Source organism: Anabrus simplex, chromosome X (assembly GCF_040414725.1).
Source record: "Anabrus simplex isolate iqAnaSimp1 chromosome X, ASM4041472v1, whole genome shotgun sequence".
NCBI classification, from domain to species: Eukaryota; Metazoa; Arthropoda; class Insecta; order Orthoptera; family Tettigoniidae; genus Anabrus; species Anabrus simplex.
Genome location: NC_090279.1, coordinates 108,919,672 through 108,937,542, shown reverse-complemented (window position 1 = coordinate 108,937,542; position 17,871 = coordinate 108,919,672). Strand labels below are relative to the sequence as shown.

Sequence of the window (17,871 nt, the reverse complement as noted above, 5' to 3'; positions counted from 1 at the left end):
CACTGAGTTTGCAGTACTCAGCCACCGCAAGTTGTTCAGTGTTCCTACCTTACCTCATCGCAGGTGTGTTAAGGGATGTAGAAATCAGAAATGACCTTGCAAGTTGATCATAATCACCACTTCTCAGTGTCTTAATCTGATCAGCTTGCTGGCTGGCAGATAAGCGTAATTTTCTTTAATTGAACCACGCAGCACAGCGATACTGAAACCTTGTGTCAAATGCAATTTTGTACATCTGTTCTGTTGTAACTGTTTCATTTGCGATATAAAATAGTTGCACATCTTGAGGCAAGAAATCGAGATAATTCACGGGTTTGATTCATAATTTAACAGTGGACATTTTTGTAACAAAATAGCACCTATGGACTGCATGGGTATTCTGATTTTGTACTTCGTTCAGACACTAGATCAAATCCTCAATTTCGCTACGTTCTACAGCATCATCTATAACTTTTTGTAGAATGGAACTTGTCACCACGTAATTTTCACTCTAACATTCGGCTTTAAGCATATCAGTGAGGGCACACTCAATATGTTTTTACTCGTTGGTACAAACAAGTTTTATTGAAAGTGGTTGATTCTGTTTGTTCAGCAACGTGGACGTATGGTTTCAACAGTTCTGCTATCTTCTCTCCTTTCGAATATAGATCCTTACGAGCACATTTAGGTTTATTTTTTCCATTGCTGCACTATGGTGGTTTTGGAGGAGTCCCTCTCGGAGTTAATAAAGGAACACAAAGCAGCAATGTCCTTACAGCGTTTCGACTGACCTGATTTGCATCCACAATCACCGTGAACAATGTTCCTGTTACTGTCAATGTGAAAATAAATAAAAATACTTATAATGAGGAATTATTTATCGCATCACCTTTAGGAACTAAGTATTTTTTTAATAATATTTGAACCATTTCATCGTCATTCACAGCTTAGCCCGCCTGCGCAGGGGAAGTACACTCAAGAAGAAGTTGTCGCCATGAATCTATTGAAGTGCGATACGGACCATGAAGCTGATTTTATGTAAGTGAAAATCTGTCGGGATTTGAACCACAGTCGCCGGAACTTGAAGCAAGCCGCTCGCTACCCCCTTTATAATACAGTAGAATAACTGAGAAAAATTGGCTTGCTTTTCCTATGTTAGCTTAGCTGCTAGCCTCTGAATTTAGTGACCGTGGTTTGAACCCAAGTGTCACTGAAGTGCGATTTTCAGTTGAAAGAATTGTGTTTCAGGAAAGGCATCCGACTCTAAATTCATGATTACAACTCTTATAGGACTCAGTGTATGCAATGGCACCGCTCAATGATTCAATTATTTATAACTAAAGTTATTGTGAATAAATAATTAATTAACAATTTCCCGAAATAGGAATAAAATATAGTAAATACCTTAATTTCAACGTTGTATGGTGACTGATTAATACTCGTTTCCCGTAGACACTTGCCGTATATTTCTTGCCCTAACCTTTCCTTCACGTCAAAGACATGGTTACTGCTATTTAAATCTTCACCTTTCTTTAGCGTGGGTTCCCGGAAATAATCTGAGTGTTGCACTGTCTGAAACCCTACATAATTTATAGCGGTCACTGCTACAGTCGAAGCCATTATTGTCCGGCTTTACCTCTTTATTTTACAATCACAAGTCAAAGCTTACTGCCCTGGTTGTAATGGACTGCACTGTCAATGGTCTCGTGAGTGCCCCATCAAACGACTGCAGCTGTTTCCGTTAGGGGCGCTAGCTACTAAAATTCTCGTGCGAGCACGGTCCCTATAGATTTGGTGATTGACGATCAGACTACAGAACCGACATTTACCAGTTCCCGTTTTGCAATTGAAATTGTAATGATTAGCAGTGATGGAACTAACAATTTATTAATATTAATGCGAGAAAGAGTCTGGATGATGTGCATACTCCATATGCTAACAATTTAGAGCCTAATTTATTTTTCAAATTTTACACATAGTTTATCCCAGATTTTAATGTCAATTTTGTGTTGGTACAGCCAAGGCCAAAATTAGTCCCTATTTTACTAATGTAATTCAATAATATTGTATATTACAGTATTAACCCTAGAATCATAAAGTCCCTCCAGTGTAACACGAATCATAAACTTTCGTCTGTCAGACTACCAAAAAGAAAAGCACTTTAATATGCATAAACCTAACATTTTACACAAAATACAGAATATTATACTTAAAACTACCACACGTAGTGATGACAATACACTCTGGTCAGTTTTTCTTCAATAGGCACATTCAATGCACTGTTTTGCCTGGTGATCAAGACAAGTGCCTTCGCCATGTCTTACAAAAGAATCGGGTCATTCTTCATTTATTTGATGGACAAAACGCACAAATTATTATTCTTTTAGCAGTACCTGATTGAGGCTCTTCAGGAATGCCATCTTTTCCAAGAATTTTAGCGATGGTCCTCTTCAGGCTGCGCCTCAAAGTTGGTGTTTGAAGTCTCTCTTGCAGCTTTGGAGCCATTAGCATTTCGGATATATCCTTTGCAAACTCTCGCCTTGAAAGTGGCTTTTGGCCTTTTTCAACCATCTTATGCACATAAATAATGTATGCAGTGACAAGTGATGTATTAATCATACAATAAAAGATACACATTGGCCATCTTCTCGTTTTTCTTGAAGAGGACATCAGTGTTGACATTTCATCGAAAGTGTCCACGGCACCTTTAGTCCCATTGTAGTCTTCCGTCATATCTGGTTTCCCACTGGCCGCTATTGTTCCTACTTCATGGCATGTAGAAAGGAGGATTACATTCTTGTTTGATTTTCCTTTATAGGATTCCAATGCTTTTATACCATTATAACAAAACATGGAGGACCCAAGCTTTCTTACTTTGACTGTTTTCATCTCTGGCGGTATCTGTGGCTTGTCTTTTCTCATTGTTCCAATGATTGTCAGGTTATTGTCGCAATGCAGATAATCAGCCAGACGAATTGAGGTGAACCAATTGTCGGTCGTAATATTTCTGTTAGATCCATGTATTGCCTGGGTAATTTCATTCATGAAATACATTACCACTAATGTCTCCTGCAGAGAGTGGTTCTCTGTCTAATTCAGAACTGCCGCTATCAATTCATCATCGTGCGCTAGATTTTCCATTTCAGTATCCTATTAAGCTTACGTATTACGTACAAAAAACATTACTGTAATAAACCAAATATTCACACTATTTACAGCTATGTACAAATCACGAATACTTTCACAAATCATAAACTTTCGTCTCTCAGATGACGGTCATGTCGTCCCCCTGTGGGTGGGGGCGGTAGAATAACACCCACGGTATCCCCTGCCTGTCGTAAGAGGCGAGTAAAAGGGGCCCCAGGGGCTCTGAACTTTGGAGCATGGGTTGGTGACCACGGGGCCCTTAGCTGAGTCCTGGCATTGCTTCCACTTACTTGTGCCAGGCTCCTCACTTTCATCTATCCTATCCGACCTCTCTTGGTCAACTCTTGTTCTTTTCAGACCCCGACGCTATTAGGTTTGCGAGGGCTAGGGAGTCTTTCATTTTCATGCCCTTCGTGGCCCTTGTCTTCCTTTGGCCGATATCTTCATTTTTCGAAGTGTCGGACCCCTTCCATATTTTCACTCTGATTAGTGTTACATAGAGGATGGTTGCCTAGTTGTACTTCCTCTTAAAACAATAATCACCACCACCACCTGACGGTCATGTCGCAGTGAACAAACAACTGGACCTTTATGCTTGAAATCAAGGTCAGCACTTATTGTTGATAGCTGGGGAAGATTAGATGGAGGGGGAAAGCACAGTTCATTAGTGTCTGGAAATTCCTGCGGAAACTACAGGGGTGCGTAGTCTGGGAGACGAAAGTTTATGATTCTAGGGTTAAAAAGGTGGGCCATTACGACATTAATTTAATGATTATTATTGAAATCTATGTGCCGCCATTTTTCCGTGATGCTGTTGATCAGAGCTGTTCGATATGGCAATCCTGGCTTACTGTTTTCTTAACATGGAGTGATCAGCTTAGTGTAGTCTCTGTTACTCATTTCATACATAAAAGCTGCAGATGCAGATAGTAGTTTTTGCTATAACTGTTTTCTTATCATTAACATTGTGTAGTTCGAAAGAATCCTACTTGTTCTTAGGCGTCACTTATAACTTATAACCTGCTACATATTTGGGCCGATTGCAGAAACGATGACTAGTTTTAAGCCTTAGACATCGTCTACCTAAACAACGTCTAAATCGTTCACAATCTTCCATTGCATAAACAATGTTCAGTTGATGTTTATCTAGACATCCCTTAAAGTTTCAATTTTGGTTTGAAAATGGAGACAGAAGTGTCTTTCATGCAACTCTTTGCGTGTCGCGACCAATGAAATTCGTCGGTGTGCGCGCCAAATGCCAGTTAGCTGTTTGTCTTCCTACACATTACTCAAATATGGGTGAGCATGACTTGCCCACAGAAAAGGGTATCGCTTTCGGTGGAAATTATAATCTCATAATATTATCGACACTAAAGCGACATGCTACCATACGGGGAAGTGTAGCTTTCATTATAGCGTTGTTACAGTGAGTGTAATCTGCTCATAACTACGGTATCTTCGATGAAGGGAAGATGATGCAATAGTAAAGTGTAACTGAGTGTGTCGTACGGGCCGTATAGATGTAGGTTGCATTCTGGAGATCGTAGGTTCGAAACGCATCATCGGCAGCCGTGAAGATTGTTTTCCATAGTTTCCCTATTTTTACACCAGGCATATACTAGGGCTGTTATTATGGCCACGGCTCTTCTTCCCCAGTCCTCTTTGAACGATAATCACCACTACTAGCCTTTTCCTATCTGATAGTTGCTGAAAACTTTTACGATTATATATATGAAAATCCCATACAACCTACTGTTTAGTTTTCACCATTATGTGTGTTTACTTGGCAGTAAATATAAGTGAATCCCTTCCGGTTGATGTGTGTGACAGCCCTCAGACGATCGGGACACGTAATTCTGATATGTATGTAGTCGAAATGACCTATAATTCCATGGAAATTACCCCATGTACATAATAAAATATATTGGTTGCGAAGAATTGTATTCAAGTTGACAGTTCCCGGACTGTCACTTCGTCAGTCTCAAGAAACAAGTCTCTCGTAAAGCAAGACCTTATTTTAAGTTTATCTCCCCGTGCATGTCAAACGAATTGCTGCGATTTAGCAGCGGGCGACCCACAGAGAGGCCGTCGGACTAACCTTTCTGCCCGGAATCGTCTCAACATGAAAATACAAATTACATATTTCATTGTACATAACCTCTGATTGTGATTCACTCCTCTCATTTGAGGTTAAACAGTGCTCTCGGCAGTGTTTAAACATAACCGGTTGAACATCGGTTTTAGACAGTGTCTAAGTGATAAATAACATCTCTGCAATGCGGCAGCCATGCTTAGGCACTGTTTAACCGTAGACATCGTCTAAATACCGTTTCTGCAATCGGCCCATTAACGCGTACTGCCCTTAGGCAGATCTTCACACAGCCACTCTCCATGCAGTCCTGCCTGCAGTCGTCCTTTTAGTTCTTGTGTAATTTTCCGACACCGTCCACCATTTGTTACCCATTTACTGATCCTTCTAGAGCTTCCACCAGCAAACACTCTCTTCACAGCCAGTGCCCAAGCCAGTTCCTCCTCCTTGTATGGATGATCTGTAATAACTTCTCCTTTTCTCCAACTCTTTCCAATTCCTGGCCGTTCCATACCATTTTCACCCATTATACCCTTTCCATCCTTCTCCATAACCACATCTGAAATGCTTTCTAGTCTCTTTTCATCCATCTTCCTTAGCGTCCACAGTATTGTGTAGTTTGAGGAAGGATAGGTCACAGATGATCTACCCATTCTTATCTACTAAAGAGGGAAGACCCAGTGTGTTCTTGTGGTTCCGACTTCACCATGCCCCACATCCTAAAAGAGTGCGCCGATATTTCTGACCTAAGACAGAACCTTGGTCTGCAGGTGACACTCAAATGCATACCAGCCAATGATGTGGCTACCTCTGATCTTGTCATCCGCTTTATGTGTGAGAGTGGGTTAATCAAGGGTATGTAAATTTTAAGTGTTCTGTCACACAGGAAACTTACATTCCCTTTTATTTGTTAGTGACCTTTTGGCTCAATACAGTCATTTTTGTAATTCATTTCAAAATTCCTTCATTGAATAAATAAGTTATATTTTAAATTTCTTTTCCACTTAAATTGTTCAGAGAGGTTCATTACATAGTTGTACTTCTTCTTAAAACAAAAATCACCACCGCTCTCTGCTCCATATAGCGCCACACACTAAACAAAGCATTTTGCCATCCTCTTCCTTAACTTTAGTCCAAGTGTCCACATAGAAGTCTCTTCCTTTTGTTGAAGGCTTATTTAGCGATGGCAATGTGAGTTTTTACATCCCTACTGCTCCTCATATGACCCATTATTATGCTTCCTAGACATTTGAAAGCTGACACATGTTCAATACCAACCAACCAACTAACCGACCGACCAACCGCATTTAGGGTGGTCACCCAGGTGGCAGTTCCCTATCAGTTGTTTACCCAGCTTTTTCTTAAAATATTTTCAATGAACTTGGAAATTTATTGAACATTCCCCTTGATAATTTATTCCAATCCATTACTCCTCCGTCCTGTAAATGAATATTTGCCCCAATCTGTCCTCTTGAATACCAAACAAAAGAAGATACATCTGAAATGTGACAGATACCAGATAGATTATATAATGATAAAAGGTCGCCAAATCATGTAAGAGCTATCCAGGTGCATAAGTGGACATGGACCACAATCTGATATTAATGAAGAGCCAACTGCATTTAGGAAGAAGGGTTATAAAACAACCATATAAAAGATGGAATATTATTAGGGTAAAATGTGACGAGCAAGCTTTAAATGAGAAAAAAACAAATGGAAAAAATTGACCTCAAGAAGATGTCAGGAAGTAATGTACAGGCGAAATGGGGGGGGGGGGGGAAAGGAAATAACTTAAATGGCTGATGTGCATGCTTTGGAAGACTGGGAAAGGAAGTTTACAAAACTTGGTTCATTGGTGATATACTGGAGTTAATGGAAGAACGTAGGAAGTGCAAAGTGAGAGGAAACCAGGAAGAATATGCAAAACTATGGAACAAGATAAATAGAGAAGCAAGGAGAATAAGAGAAGAATGGTACAAAAAGAAGTGCAAAGACATAAATGAAAATATGATGAAAGGTAATACAGTTGTGTCCCAAAAACTCAGTACTCGATAACCCAGCAGTCCGGATAACTCGGCCACACCCAGACACTGAAGAGTTAAAAAATGGGGACATACGAGCAATGTTTTTACCACCCAATGACACAGCTTTACGCCAGCCAATGGACCATGGAGTTTTATTTTGTCTCAAGAGAAGATACAAGCACAAACAATGGTGGTCAAGGTCTTATCCAGAACTTAAAGAAAATTAACCTATTAGATGTTGTTGGATGGGTAGCGATGCCTGGAACAAGTTAGAGTCATTAAGACCAGTTTGTTCCTGGCAAAAACTACTTGATCATGAGGGAAATGAGTTCGTTGAACATGATAAAGCAGAAAATGTAAACTTACTCGACTCCTTAAAAGAGTTCCTGGACATGCAGAAACTGATGGAAATGACGTCGAACAGTGGTTCCAGAATGATACCGAGCAAGACATTATATCCAATGCAGAAATTATTACTGCTGTCGTATTTAATGAGACGTTGACATTGAGGACTGCACTGTACAAGCTCCTAAAGCATCACATAGTGAGGGATTAAAGCCTGTCACCGAGCTTGATAGCTGCAGTCAGTATCCAGTATTTGGGAGATAGTGGGATCGAACCCCACTGTCGGGTGCCCTGAAAATGGTTTTCCATGGTTTCCCATTTTTACACCAGGCAAATGCCGGGGCTGTACCTTAATTAAGGCCACGGCCGCTTCCTTCCCAACTCCTTGCCCTTTCCCATTCCATCATCACCATAAGACCTATCCATGTCGGTGTGATGTAAAGCAACTTGGAAAAAAAAAATTTTAAGCTGTCAAAATCGACTTTCAGTATTATGAACAACAGGGTGCATCGGTAATGGACTTACTGTTCCTTTGTCATCTTCGTGATGGAGCTACAAAACACAGAGTTCAGTGCAGAAGACAACAGGACATTATGCATTTCTTTGAAAAAGTAGCTGGTTTTTGCAAAGTCGGATAGTTAATTTTCCTTATAGACAGCTTAATGCCTTCATAAATTATTTTTCTGAGGTCTGTCTTATCAGGTACTGTACTTTGTGTATTCATTAATTTTCTGAGGTCTGTCAGATCAGGTACTGTACTCTGTGTATTCAATAATTTTCATTTTCATGCACTAAAGGCTTTATGCCTTCATAAATTATGTACTTTTCCTGTGTTTAAGGGTATTTGGGCAGTTTATTCTCTGTTGTATTCTCAAGCAAACAGTACATACAAGCACAGTACTGTATTTTGTGAGGAGACATTTGTACTTATTCTTTCTTAACCCCATTTCCTGATAACCTGGCATTTTCACAAACTCTGGCACCCTTTGGTCCATATTAGGCTGAGTTTTCAGGACTGCTGTAGGGAGAAAGCATACGCTGAGATACGAAAACATAAATCTAAAGACATTCTAAATAAAATCAACAACATTTGGCTCAAAAATGAAATAAAACTACTGTATAGAAAGAAATCTTTTTTTTTAATACCCAACTTTATCGCGAACATTTGATTATCGCGCAATCGTTATCACCTCTAGAATGGAATTCTTATCAACAACACATTTCATATAAAATACAGATTACTTTGAACAAAAAACAAGAAACCCTAAATCGCAAATTAACATATTTAAAAGAAGAAAAAGAAAAAGCAAAATCGCAAAATCGGAACAGTAGTATAAAAATATGCCCCTCCCCTTGGAACAATGTTCCTACTACAATCAATCTATCTGACATCACTTTTTCAGACAGAGAAACACAATTGTTCAACCAAGGCCTAAAACTTAATTGGCCCAACCCACACAAAGCAGAAGATATAATCACCACAATAGCCGAAGCTGAAGCAAACATAAATAAACAAATTCCAACAGACAAACAGAATGATGTAAAATACGAAATTAAAAAGAAATTGCCTGCTCTTGTAAAATAAATTTCTAACAAAAATAACTCTACCGTACAAAAACAGATCCTAGAACTAAGAAAAAAAGTTGACACTAATAACATCATAGTAACTAAAGCCGACAAAGGCAATACTATAGTCTTAATGAAAAAACAGGATTACATCCGTAAAACAGAGGAGTTCTTCTCTAATGAAACTTACTCAATAATCCCAACGGATCCCACTACAAAAACTCAACGTAACCTAAAAACACTTTTAAAAAACTCTCCATTTTTATTTAATGAACTTGAATACCAAAGTCTACCCACCGTCAGATCATCACCGAAAGTACATAAAAAGGACGTTCCCATTCGACCGATCATAAACAGCCAAAATAGCCCGACATATAAAACTCACAATTCCTCCAAAAATTTCTCAAAAAACATCTTAAATTCCATAACAAACACCCTAAAAATTCAATAGAATTATGTGAAACCCTTAAAAAATTCAACTTAAAACCTAATCACATAATGTACTCTTTCGACGTCACTAACATGTATTCAAACATTTCCGCTAAAAAAACTATAGAAATAATAAAAAACAATCTTTCCAAACACAGCAGTTTAAGCAAAATAGAAATAGAACAACTCCTAAAAGTACTAAACTTATACCTTACAAAACAACTATTTCACTTTCAACGATAAATTGTACAAACAAGAAGGCCTGGCCATGGGAGACCCTTTATCCGGAATCCTTTCTGAAATGTATATGGATAACCTCGAAAACAACAAAATAATAAAAAACATCAATGGATTAAATCTATGGCTACGCTATGTCGACGACACGCTAGTAACAATTGACAAAAATCTCAACAACAGTGAAAATATATTAACATATTTAAATAATCTAGATAAGAACATCAAATTCACTAAAGAGGATGAGGACCACAAATCTATTAATTTTCTCGACATCACAATAACAAGAACTTTCAATAAGTTTGATTTTCAAATTTACAGAAAGCCCTCATTCACACCTACAACTATTAAACAAAGTTCCCTACATCCACAATCACACAAACAGTCCTCTTTTTACAGTATGGTGTACAGAGCTCTAAAAATTCCCCTTTCAACCATCAATTAAAAAAAAAAGAAATAAATACAATAAAGGAAATAGCCTCTTTCAATGGATATAACCCCTCCATCACAGACAAATTAATTAATAAGGTTAAATTGAAACTATCCACAAACCTCTCCCCAATAAAAAATGAAAAATCAAAGTACGCAACCTTTACATACACCAACCCAATCATACATCAAATAACCAATACCTTAAAAAATCGAGAGATCAAAATAGCTTTCAAAACTCAAACCAAAAAATGTTCTTCAACCACAATACAATAAATTCTGAAAATAATAAATACTCAGGCTCCGGTATCTATAGATTAAAATGTAATGAGTGCCTCAGCTCATACATCAGACAAACAGGAAGAAGCTTCATAACTAGGTACTCCGAGCATTTCAATGCTCAGAAACATAATTAACACTCAACGATGAGCAATCACATGAAATAAACTGGGCACAATTTTACCACAGGACCTTCAAATTTTAAAAAGATTAAAAAAAAGGTAGACTCATGACCGAATTCGAGAATTTATATATATTTTTAGACCAAAAATTCAATGCTAACAACAATTTAAATGACCCAATAGACAATAGAAGCCCTTTATATGATCAAATGGTGGCATTGTTTAATAAAGTAAACCTTCAGGACAAAAATTTCTTCAATATTTTCAATACAGAATCAATAAACACTCCTTCCACGTCAACAAACATATCACACCCCCCTTCCCCTCCCAACTTACGTAGCTTACCTCCACAGGCCAATCTTAAGCCAATAAATGCTTCACACCCCTCTGCTTCCCCCACTATACACATCACGCTTCCGTGCGCCAATCACAAGCCTACAGCCCCGCCCCCTCCGCACAGACGACATGCGTACAACACAAGGAGTAAAAACGTTAGTGATTCACGCAACAAGTCAAACGGGCCAGCAACGCCATAGGTAAGCACCAACATCCTCTCTTCATCAAACACTTTAACAAAACCTTCCCAAGTTTTTTCTTTCATTCTCATCATATTAATACAATTTTTCTCTTCGTTTCAGAACCAACCAATCAACAACATTATTTCAACAGCCCCATTAAACTCCCAAAAATTTCCAATATCAACATTTTGAAAATATATTGTCAATCTGTTAAGAAAACAACAGCCAAATCTTACCAACGTAGAGAATAACAGCTCATCATCATCTCTACAAACTTACTCAGATGAATCAAAATTAATTCAAGCCAACTATAAACTACTTGTCAGCACAATCTCGCTGAACCCATGAACTGTTGACCATTAAACATTACGGGCAAATATACGCTGGCGTCAATAATAATTGCCCAACATTTGGAATGTTTTTCCTTTACATTTTACATTTTATATTCGTTAATGTAATCTTTTTCATATGTGTATATTAACATGTTATTTTACCGATACTTCAAACTCTGACTACGGCTTTAAGCCATCAACTGTCACTTATGATACCTCCATTTTTAAGTGTACCATCTAAGAACCTACTATTTTAATATCATTTGAATGTACTGTATATCTTCAATGAAATGATTTTATATGCTTTCCACTATGTATTTAAAACCTAATATTGACTATGGCTTCAAGCCATCATCCGTACTACTGTACCATCTAATTTCGTCCTATTCATCAAGTGTACTACACATTGTTCATCATTATATTAGATTCTTAGTTGTTTTATGAACATTTTTATAATAGCTGTAGAATGTTTGAAATGTTGTCTGACAAAGTAATAAGGTTTTAATTAGTGACTGAAGATGCCTCTCAGTAAGAGGCAAAACATGTCTCACATTTGAAAAATGTTTTGACTTAAATGTTAACATCTTATATTGTATTGAATAGGTGGAAATAAATTTTAAATATTTTCCTATATATTTTACCATTCACACGGTCGATCAGGACGCGAAGACACATGTTCTGAGCAAACTGTATAAACAGCAGCTGATGCTGCTTGCTTGTTGTTTTAAGGGGCCTAACATCGAAGGTCATCGGCCCAACAGCAGCTGAAATATGCTTACATTTCTTGGGAACAATTATTATTCTCCTTCATGAAATAATGATTGTTACCAAGGCCTTTCTTAGAAAACGTGTTTATTTTAAAAATTAATTAAAATTTAAATTTAAAATTACACGCCTCCCTAGCAGCATTAATCTACATTAACATTATATCGTATTAGAAATAGACCAAGGATATTTTTCTGAAGACAGCATTGTTGAATGTGTATATGAACATTAATCTTGTTATCACCACTACTAATACATAAATGACTACATAGCCTCTATCATGAAATGGTAGGATATCTAGGGAACCAATGTTTCTTTCTGATCACATTTGCAGTTATTGCTCTGTAGCTATTTCCTGCAAACTGTTTTAATTGTTGTTAAATTATTACATGCCCACTTTCTGCAAGTTTGGAATAATTGGCCAATTGTTGTTGCATAAAACACTCTGAAACCCCACTGTTATTATTTAGTCGGTTATGGCAGTACCCGGTGAGACGACAACGGATATGTGCGCGGTGAAACGCATTAACTTACAATGTTCGCCACTCGCAGCGCAGCAGTCCATTTCTCCCATCAGCGTACGGAGCCTATAGATGTATGTACTGAGTGCGCATGCTCTGAATGATGACCAAAGTACTGCAGTGTACTTACTTAACAGGCAGGGACCCTCTTAGAGTCAGCCTTGCCCAGGGAGTGGCACCCATGCCTATGTGAGTCCCAGAGCACATTGACCCTGTGTGTAACATCTGGTAAAGGATCCCAGCTCAGGGTAAAGGGTGAAGACCTCAACAGCAGGAAAGGCGGAGAATATGATTCGGTAGGGTGGAGCTGGCGGAGGAGGGAACCCATTCCTCTGGGGGTAGTACAGATGGAACCCACTGCCTTGTGGAATGAGGAGAAATCCTCAAAGGCTAAGGGAGTAAACTCCAAAAGAAAATCCTCAATTATGTTAGGCCTAGTAAGGCAGTAAAAGAGCTTACTTGTAGTTGCTTTCAAAACACATAAGAGCCTCGGAATGCATTTAACAACTAAATAAGGTGCCAGCATGAGCAGACTCATGTCAGGGATGATGGTTTATGGCCTGATGATAGACAGTATTTTGCAAAAATGCAAAAATTCCGGAGGAGACTAACTCCGATTGGGACCATCAACTTACTCAGTCTCACAGGAAAATGTGAAGAACTAGTGGACCTCATGCAAAGGAGAATATTAATGATAATGGGGCTGAGTGAAACCAAATAGAGAGGGAAAGAAATGAAGAAATTAAAAAAACAGTATACACTGTATTGGCATGGAAATGACAGAGAGATGAGAAATGGTGTTGGTTTGATCATGAGTAAAGAGTCGCTGTAGTATGTTAGCAACAGAATAATAAAGGTGACTGTGCATTTAGGGAAAGGAAAACTAACTTTGGTACAGGTGTATGCTGTCAAGAGGATAAGAACCAGTTTCTTGATGATTTGGAAAAAGTTATTAGTAAAGAGAGAGTAATCATTATGGGAGATCTGAATGCATAGATTGGGACAGATAGAACAGGATATGAGGATGTAATGGGACCTCATGGATATAGTGGAAGAAATATAGAAGGTGAACATTCTGTATGAGGAATGGGTTGGTGGTGAAAAACAATTGGTTCATGAAGAGACAGAGCCATAAGATAACACAATACAGTTGGGATTGACTACGAAAGACTGTAATTAATTGGGGAAGGTTGATCATCATGGTTTGAGACCAAGAGTGGAGTTCAGCAAGGAAGTGCACTGTCCTAACCACTGTTCATCACTGATATGGATGATATAATGAAGAATGTCAAGGAAAAGTTAAGTGAACTGAATGCAGTGGCCTTTGCTGATGATATCTTGATTTGGGGTGAAACAGACGAGGAAGTACAGGCCAGACTTAACGTGTGGAAATCCCAGTTCCAGGAATATAACCTCAACATCAGCAAGACCAAGACACAGTGGTAATGGCTGTCAACAGAGATGGGCGTCCAGCAAGTGTAAAACTAGGAGACTACCAGCTAGAGTGTGCGGATAATTTTCCTTACCTTGGAAGTGTAATCTCGAGTGATAATTTGGTCAGAAAGGAAATTACAAACAGAGAGCAAAAGGGATCAGAATTCTACGATCAAGAACACTTTTATGGGTTGACATGATTCCAAAACCGGCCAAACTGATGATGTTTAACAGTTTCATACCAATATTAACTTATGGTGTTGAAGCGTGCACCCTCACAAATAGAGATTCATCAAGACTGCAAGCATCAGAGACAAAATTTCTTAGATCTACCATCCAGAAGACTAAAATGGACAGGTTAAGAAATGAGGTGGTGAGGAAAGAAGCTGGAATAAAGACATCCCTACTAGACCAAATCGGCACGTCCAGATTACGGTGGTATGGGCATGTGGTGAGGATGGAGCCTACAAGAACAGCTAGAATAAATTTGGAAAGATAAGTGGAGGGGAAAAGACCTGCACGAAGACCTAAAACCTGATGGATGGACATGATCAAGGTTGATCTAGTTACCAGAGGATGGACATTGGATGATGTTCTCCATGACAAGTTGTATATGAGATGCTTGTTGTTTAAAGGGGCCTGCCTAACATCTAGGTCATCGGCCCCTAGTTGTATATGGATAGGAAGAAGTGGAAGAGGCTCTTTAACAGTACCCACAAAACTGGAACTCTGCAATGATAATGATGACTTTAAAAAAAGCATGCTTCGTATATTATTTTTATTTTTTTTGCGAGTAGTCTGCAGGGCCCCTTGAAGGCCTAGGCCTGCCTGCTTTGCCCTAACATTACACCACTGGTCTGTAGCGTCACTTTTAAGTATTCAAAATGCAAACAGATGCATGAGGTGGTTCTTTATAATAAATGGACCCACTGTCCCCACCAACAAATACAAAACATGCACCTCATTTTTTTTTTTTTTTTTTTTTTTTACATAGTTTCCCAAATCTGACATGGATTTTTGTCATCAAATTGGCAATTTTTTGATGCTGTCATCAAAGAAAGAAAGAAAGAAAGAGAACATGGGTGGAGCCATTTGCACACAGTAGCTGCAATTGGGAGTTAGAAGTGGGGGGCACAAAAATATATAAAAAACAAAAAAAGTACTGGAGGTCTGGGAAGTATAGTGGGGGATAGAAAACAAAACTGAAACAAAATAGCTACAAAATGGTAAGTTTTTATGCTCTCTGAGTAAATTTTGACAGAGAAGTAAAAGTTAACAGTCTACCAACTTAACTGCAGTGATAATATTTCTGGGGGGATTTCAGTTCTACTCTATACAATAAAATTTTCACCAAAGGAACAATTACACATGAGTGCAACTAAGATTTTGTGCCATTAGGCCCACATACCAATCGTGCTTCTGCATGCTTTTACACTAGTCTGTACTACTTGCTGTAAAAGCAAAGCAAAGTCATCTCCATAAAGGCCATGAAGGCCCTTCGAGTGGTGAAAAGTAAAGGCTTCCCCTATCCATAATCTTGGCTCTTGGTGGGGTGAAGTACTCGTTTTTGGTGTAGGCTGAGTGAACCTCAGGGCCATGTGCACATCCAAAAGTGGAAATCTCGCTTCTTAAATTTTTTGGCTTCCTGATGGGGAATCAAAGCCACGTCCTACCGGGTGAAACGAGCATGCCTTTTCCGCCTCAGTTACAATGGCGCTGAAAAATCGGTCAGCTGGATCGGATGACATTTTGTGCATATTTCTGCTAAGTATTTTTTTTAAATATTTAAAGAAATTAAAGGAAAGAATTAGGTAATAGACCACAGGGTTTTAAAAATTCCTTTTCAAAAAATAATTCCTAGATTTTTCTCCACAAAGTGTGGGGGTAACATCCCCCCCCCCCCCCAAATCACTGCTACTGCTTGCACACGTACTCCTCTACTGCGGCATCATCATGAAATCAGATTCCTCCCGGTTCTTCTTTCAGTGGTCTAAATCATATCCTTCGTCCTTGTAGAGATTCAGATGACTCTGACAAAGTTCCTGGCGCAAATTTTTTGTTCCTGAGCGAGGAGAGGAGGAACCCACCTGACAAAATAAATTTCCAACGGTTTTGTTCACTTTCATGATGGCTTGAACACTTCCAAAGCTTATTCCTATGAATAAAGCAAATTCAGAAACTTTTGTGTGCTGATCTAAGTCAATAAATTCATGTACAGTACGAATGTTGTTTGCAGAGATGCAAATGGTCGAGCTCATTTTCCTCTATCCGTCTTACCAAAAATTGTTTGTGACATTCATACACCTTGGTCTTTGAAAGAGTTGCTTCCCCAAACTGTGCATACAGGCATAGAGCCTTCTCAAAAGTTTTGAAGCTTTGGTGCCTTCTTTCATCAGAAACTTGATGATGCGCCGCACGATAGACGTGTGTACCTCCTTCTCGCTAATGGGGTACTGAAGCAAGCAGTCGCTTTGTGGTGTGTGATGCATCAAGACCCTACTCCAGACGTCCCCACTAGCATCCTCTCAAGGCCCCTCCCATTTCCGTTCACTACCAGAGCCGTTAGTTCTGAATTCCGGTTTATATTTGATGCAACAGCATACTTTAGTTGCAGGCCTCTCAGACGCATGCTTCATCTTTCTAGGATTAATATATATTGTTTGTTTCTGAAGGTTACCAAGTTCTTTTCTTATTTGTTTAAGCTGTGGCAGTCCGTGGGTGCGGGCTTCCTGGAGAACTTCCAGTACCTCCAGGTTCTGAACCGGTGGAAAATGCAGAATTCTCCTGCGATAATGATGACTGCAATGAGAAAGATAGGTTCCTTCGAGTACGTGCAGGAACAAATGGTGGAATGCCTGGTGGTGCAATGCCTGGTGATGCAATGCCTGGTGGTGCTCCTGGTGGTGGTGCTGATAACAGCACTAAACCTTCTATGGCCTCCCTGACCAATAAACCTTTCATTCTTCTTTGCTATCTTTCTCCAGTGTTTATCAAATCTTTCAACTAAAATGTCAAGAAATCCAGGATACTCATACAATCAAATGTTTTGTTTTTCAAGCTCTTACTTTAAATTAATTATTTTACTTTCCTCTAATTAATACAAAATAGTTGTAATGAAGAGATTTCATGTCAAATAAAAGTTATACAACTCTAGATGAAATGTGTTTTCAATTTTTGTGATTTATTTACATCCAGTGGGTGGATGCCAAAAGTGTCGTTTAATTACAGCCATTTTATACTGGTTGTTCAAATGGTTCCAGTGTACGGGACCTACACCAGGACTATCTGTTACAAGAACCGAAAAAGATCCAAAAGAAAGCAGCACGATTTGTTCTCGGTGATTTCTGACAAAGGAGTGTTGTTGTTTGTCCAAACCTTGTCCCAGTTTTTTTTATAACTGGATGCCCTTCCTGACGCCAACCTCATTAGAGGAGTTGAGATGAAATGAATGACATGATATATGATAGTAGGAAGGGAGAGGGTGAAACCTGCTGCTGGCACATAGCCTACTCCTGTCGAATAGCACCAAGGGATCTGTTCAAGGCTTAATGTCCCCATCCGATGGACGAATCACCATTGACACCGTCATATGCCCTCACTCCATACGAGCACTGCGGAGAGGTTTGGAATTTAATCCAGGCTTTTGGCACGCAATTTA

At 38.9% G+C, this 17,871-nt stretch overlaps 1 protein-coding gene across 4 annotated transcripts in view; it reads left to right on the top strand.

The window, feature by feature from the left end:
* LOC137496899 (uncharacterized) overlaps nucleotides 1–17,358 on the top strand; it is a 374,642-nt gene extending 357,284 nt beyond the window's left edge. For all 4 annotated transcript variants that reach the window (XM_068230587.1, XM_068230589.1, XM_068230588.1 and 1 more), the window contains exon 5: nucleotides 16,916–17,358. In XM_068230587.1, coding sequence (XP_068086688.1) covers nucleotides 16,916–17,220 — 305 coding nt within the window. In that variant the 3' untranslated portion in view covers nucleotides 17,221–17,358. The remainder of the gene's footprint in view (nucleotides 1–16,915) is intronic.
* Nucleotides 17,359–17,871: the final 513 nt, after the last annotated feature.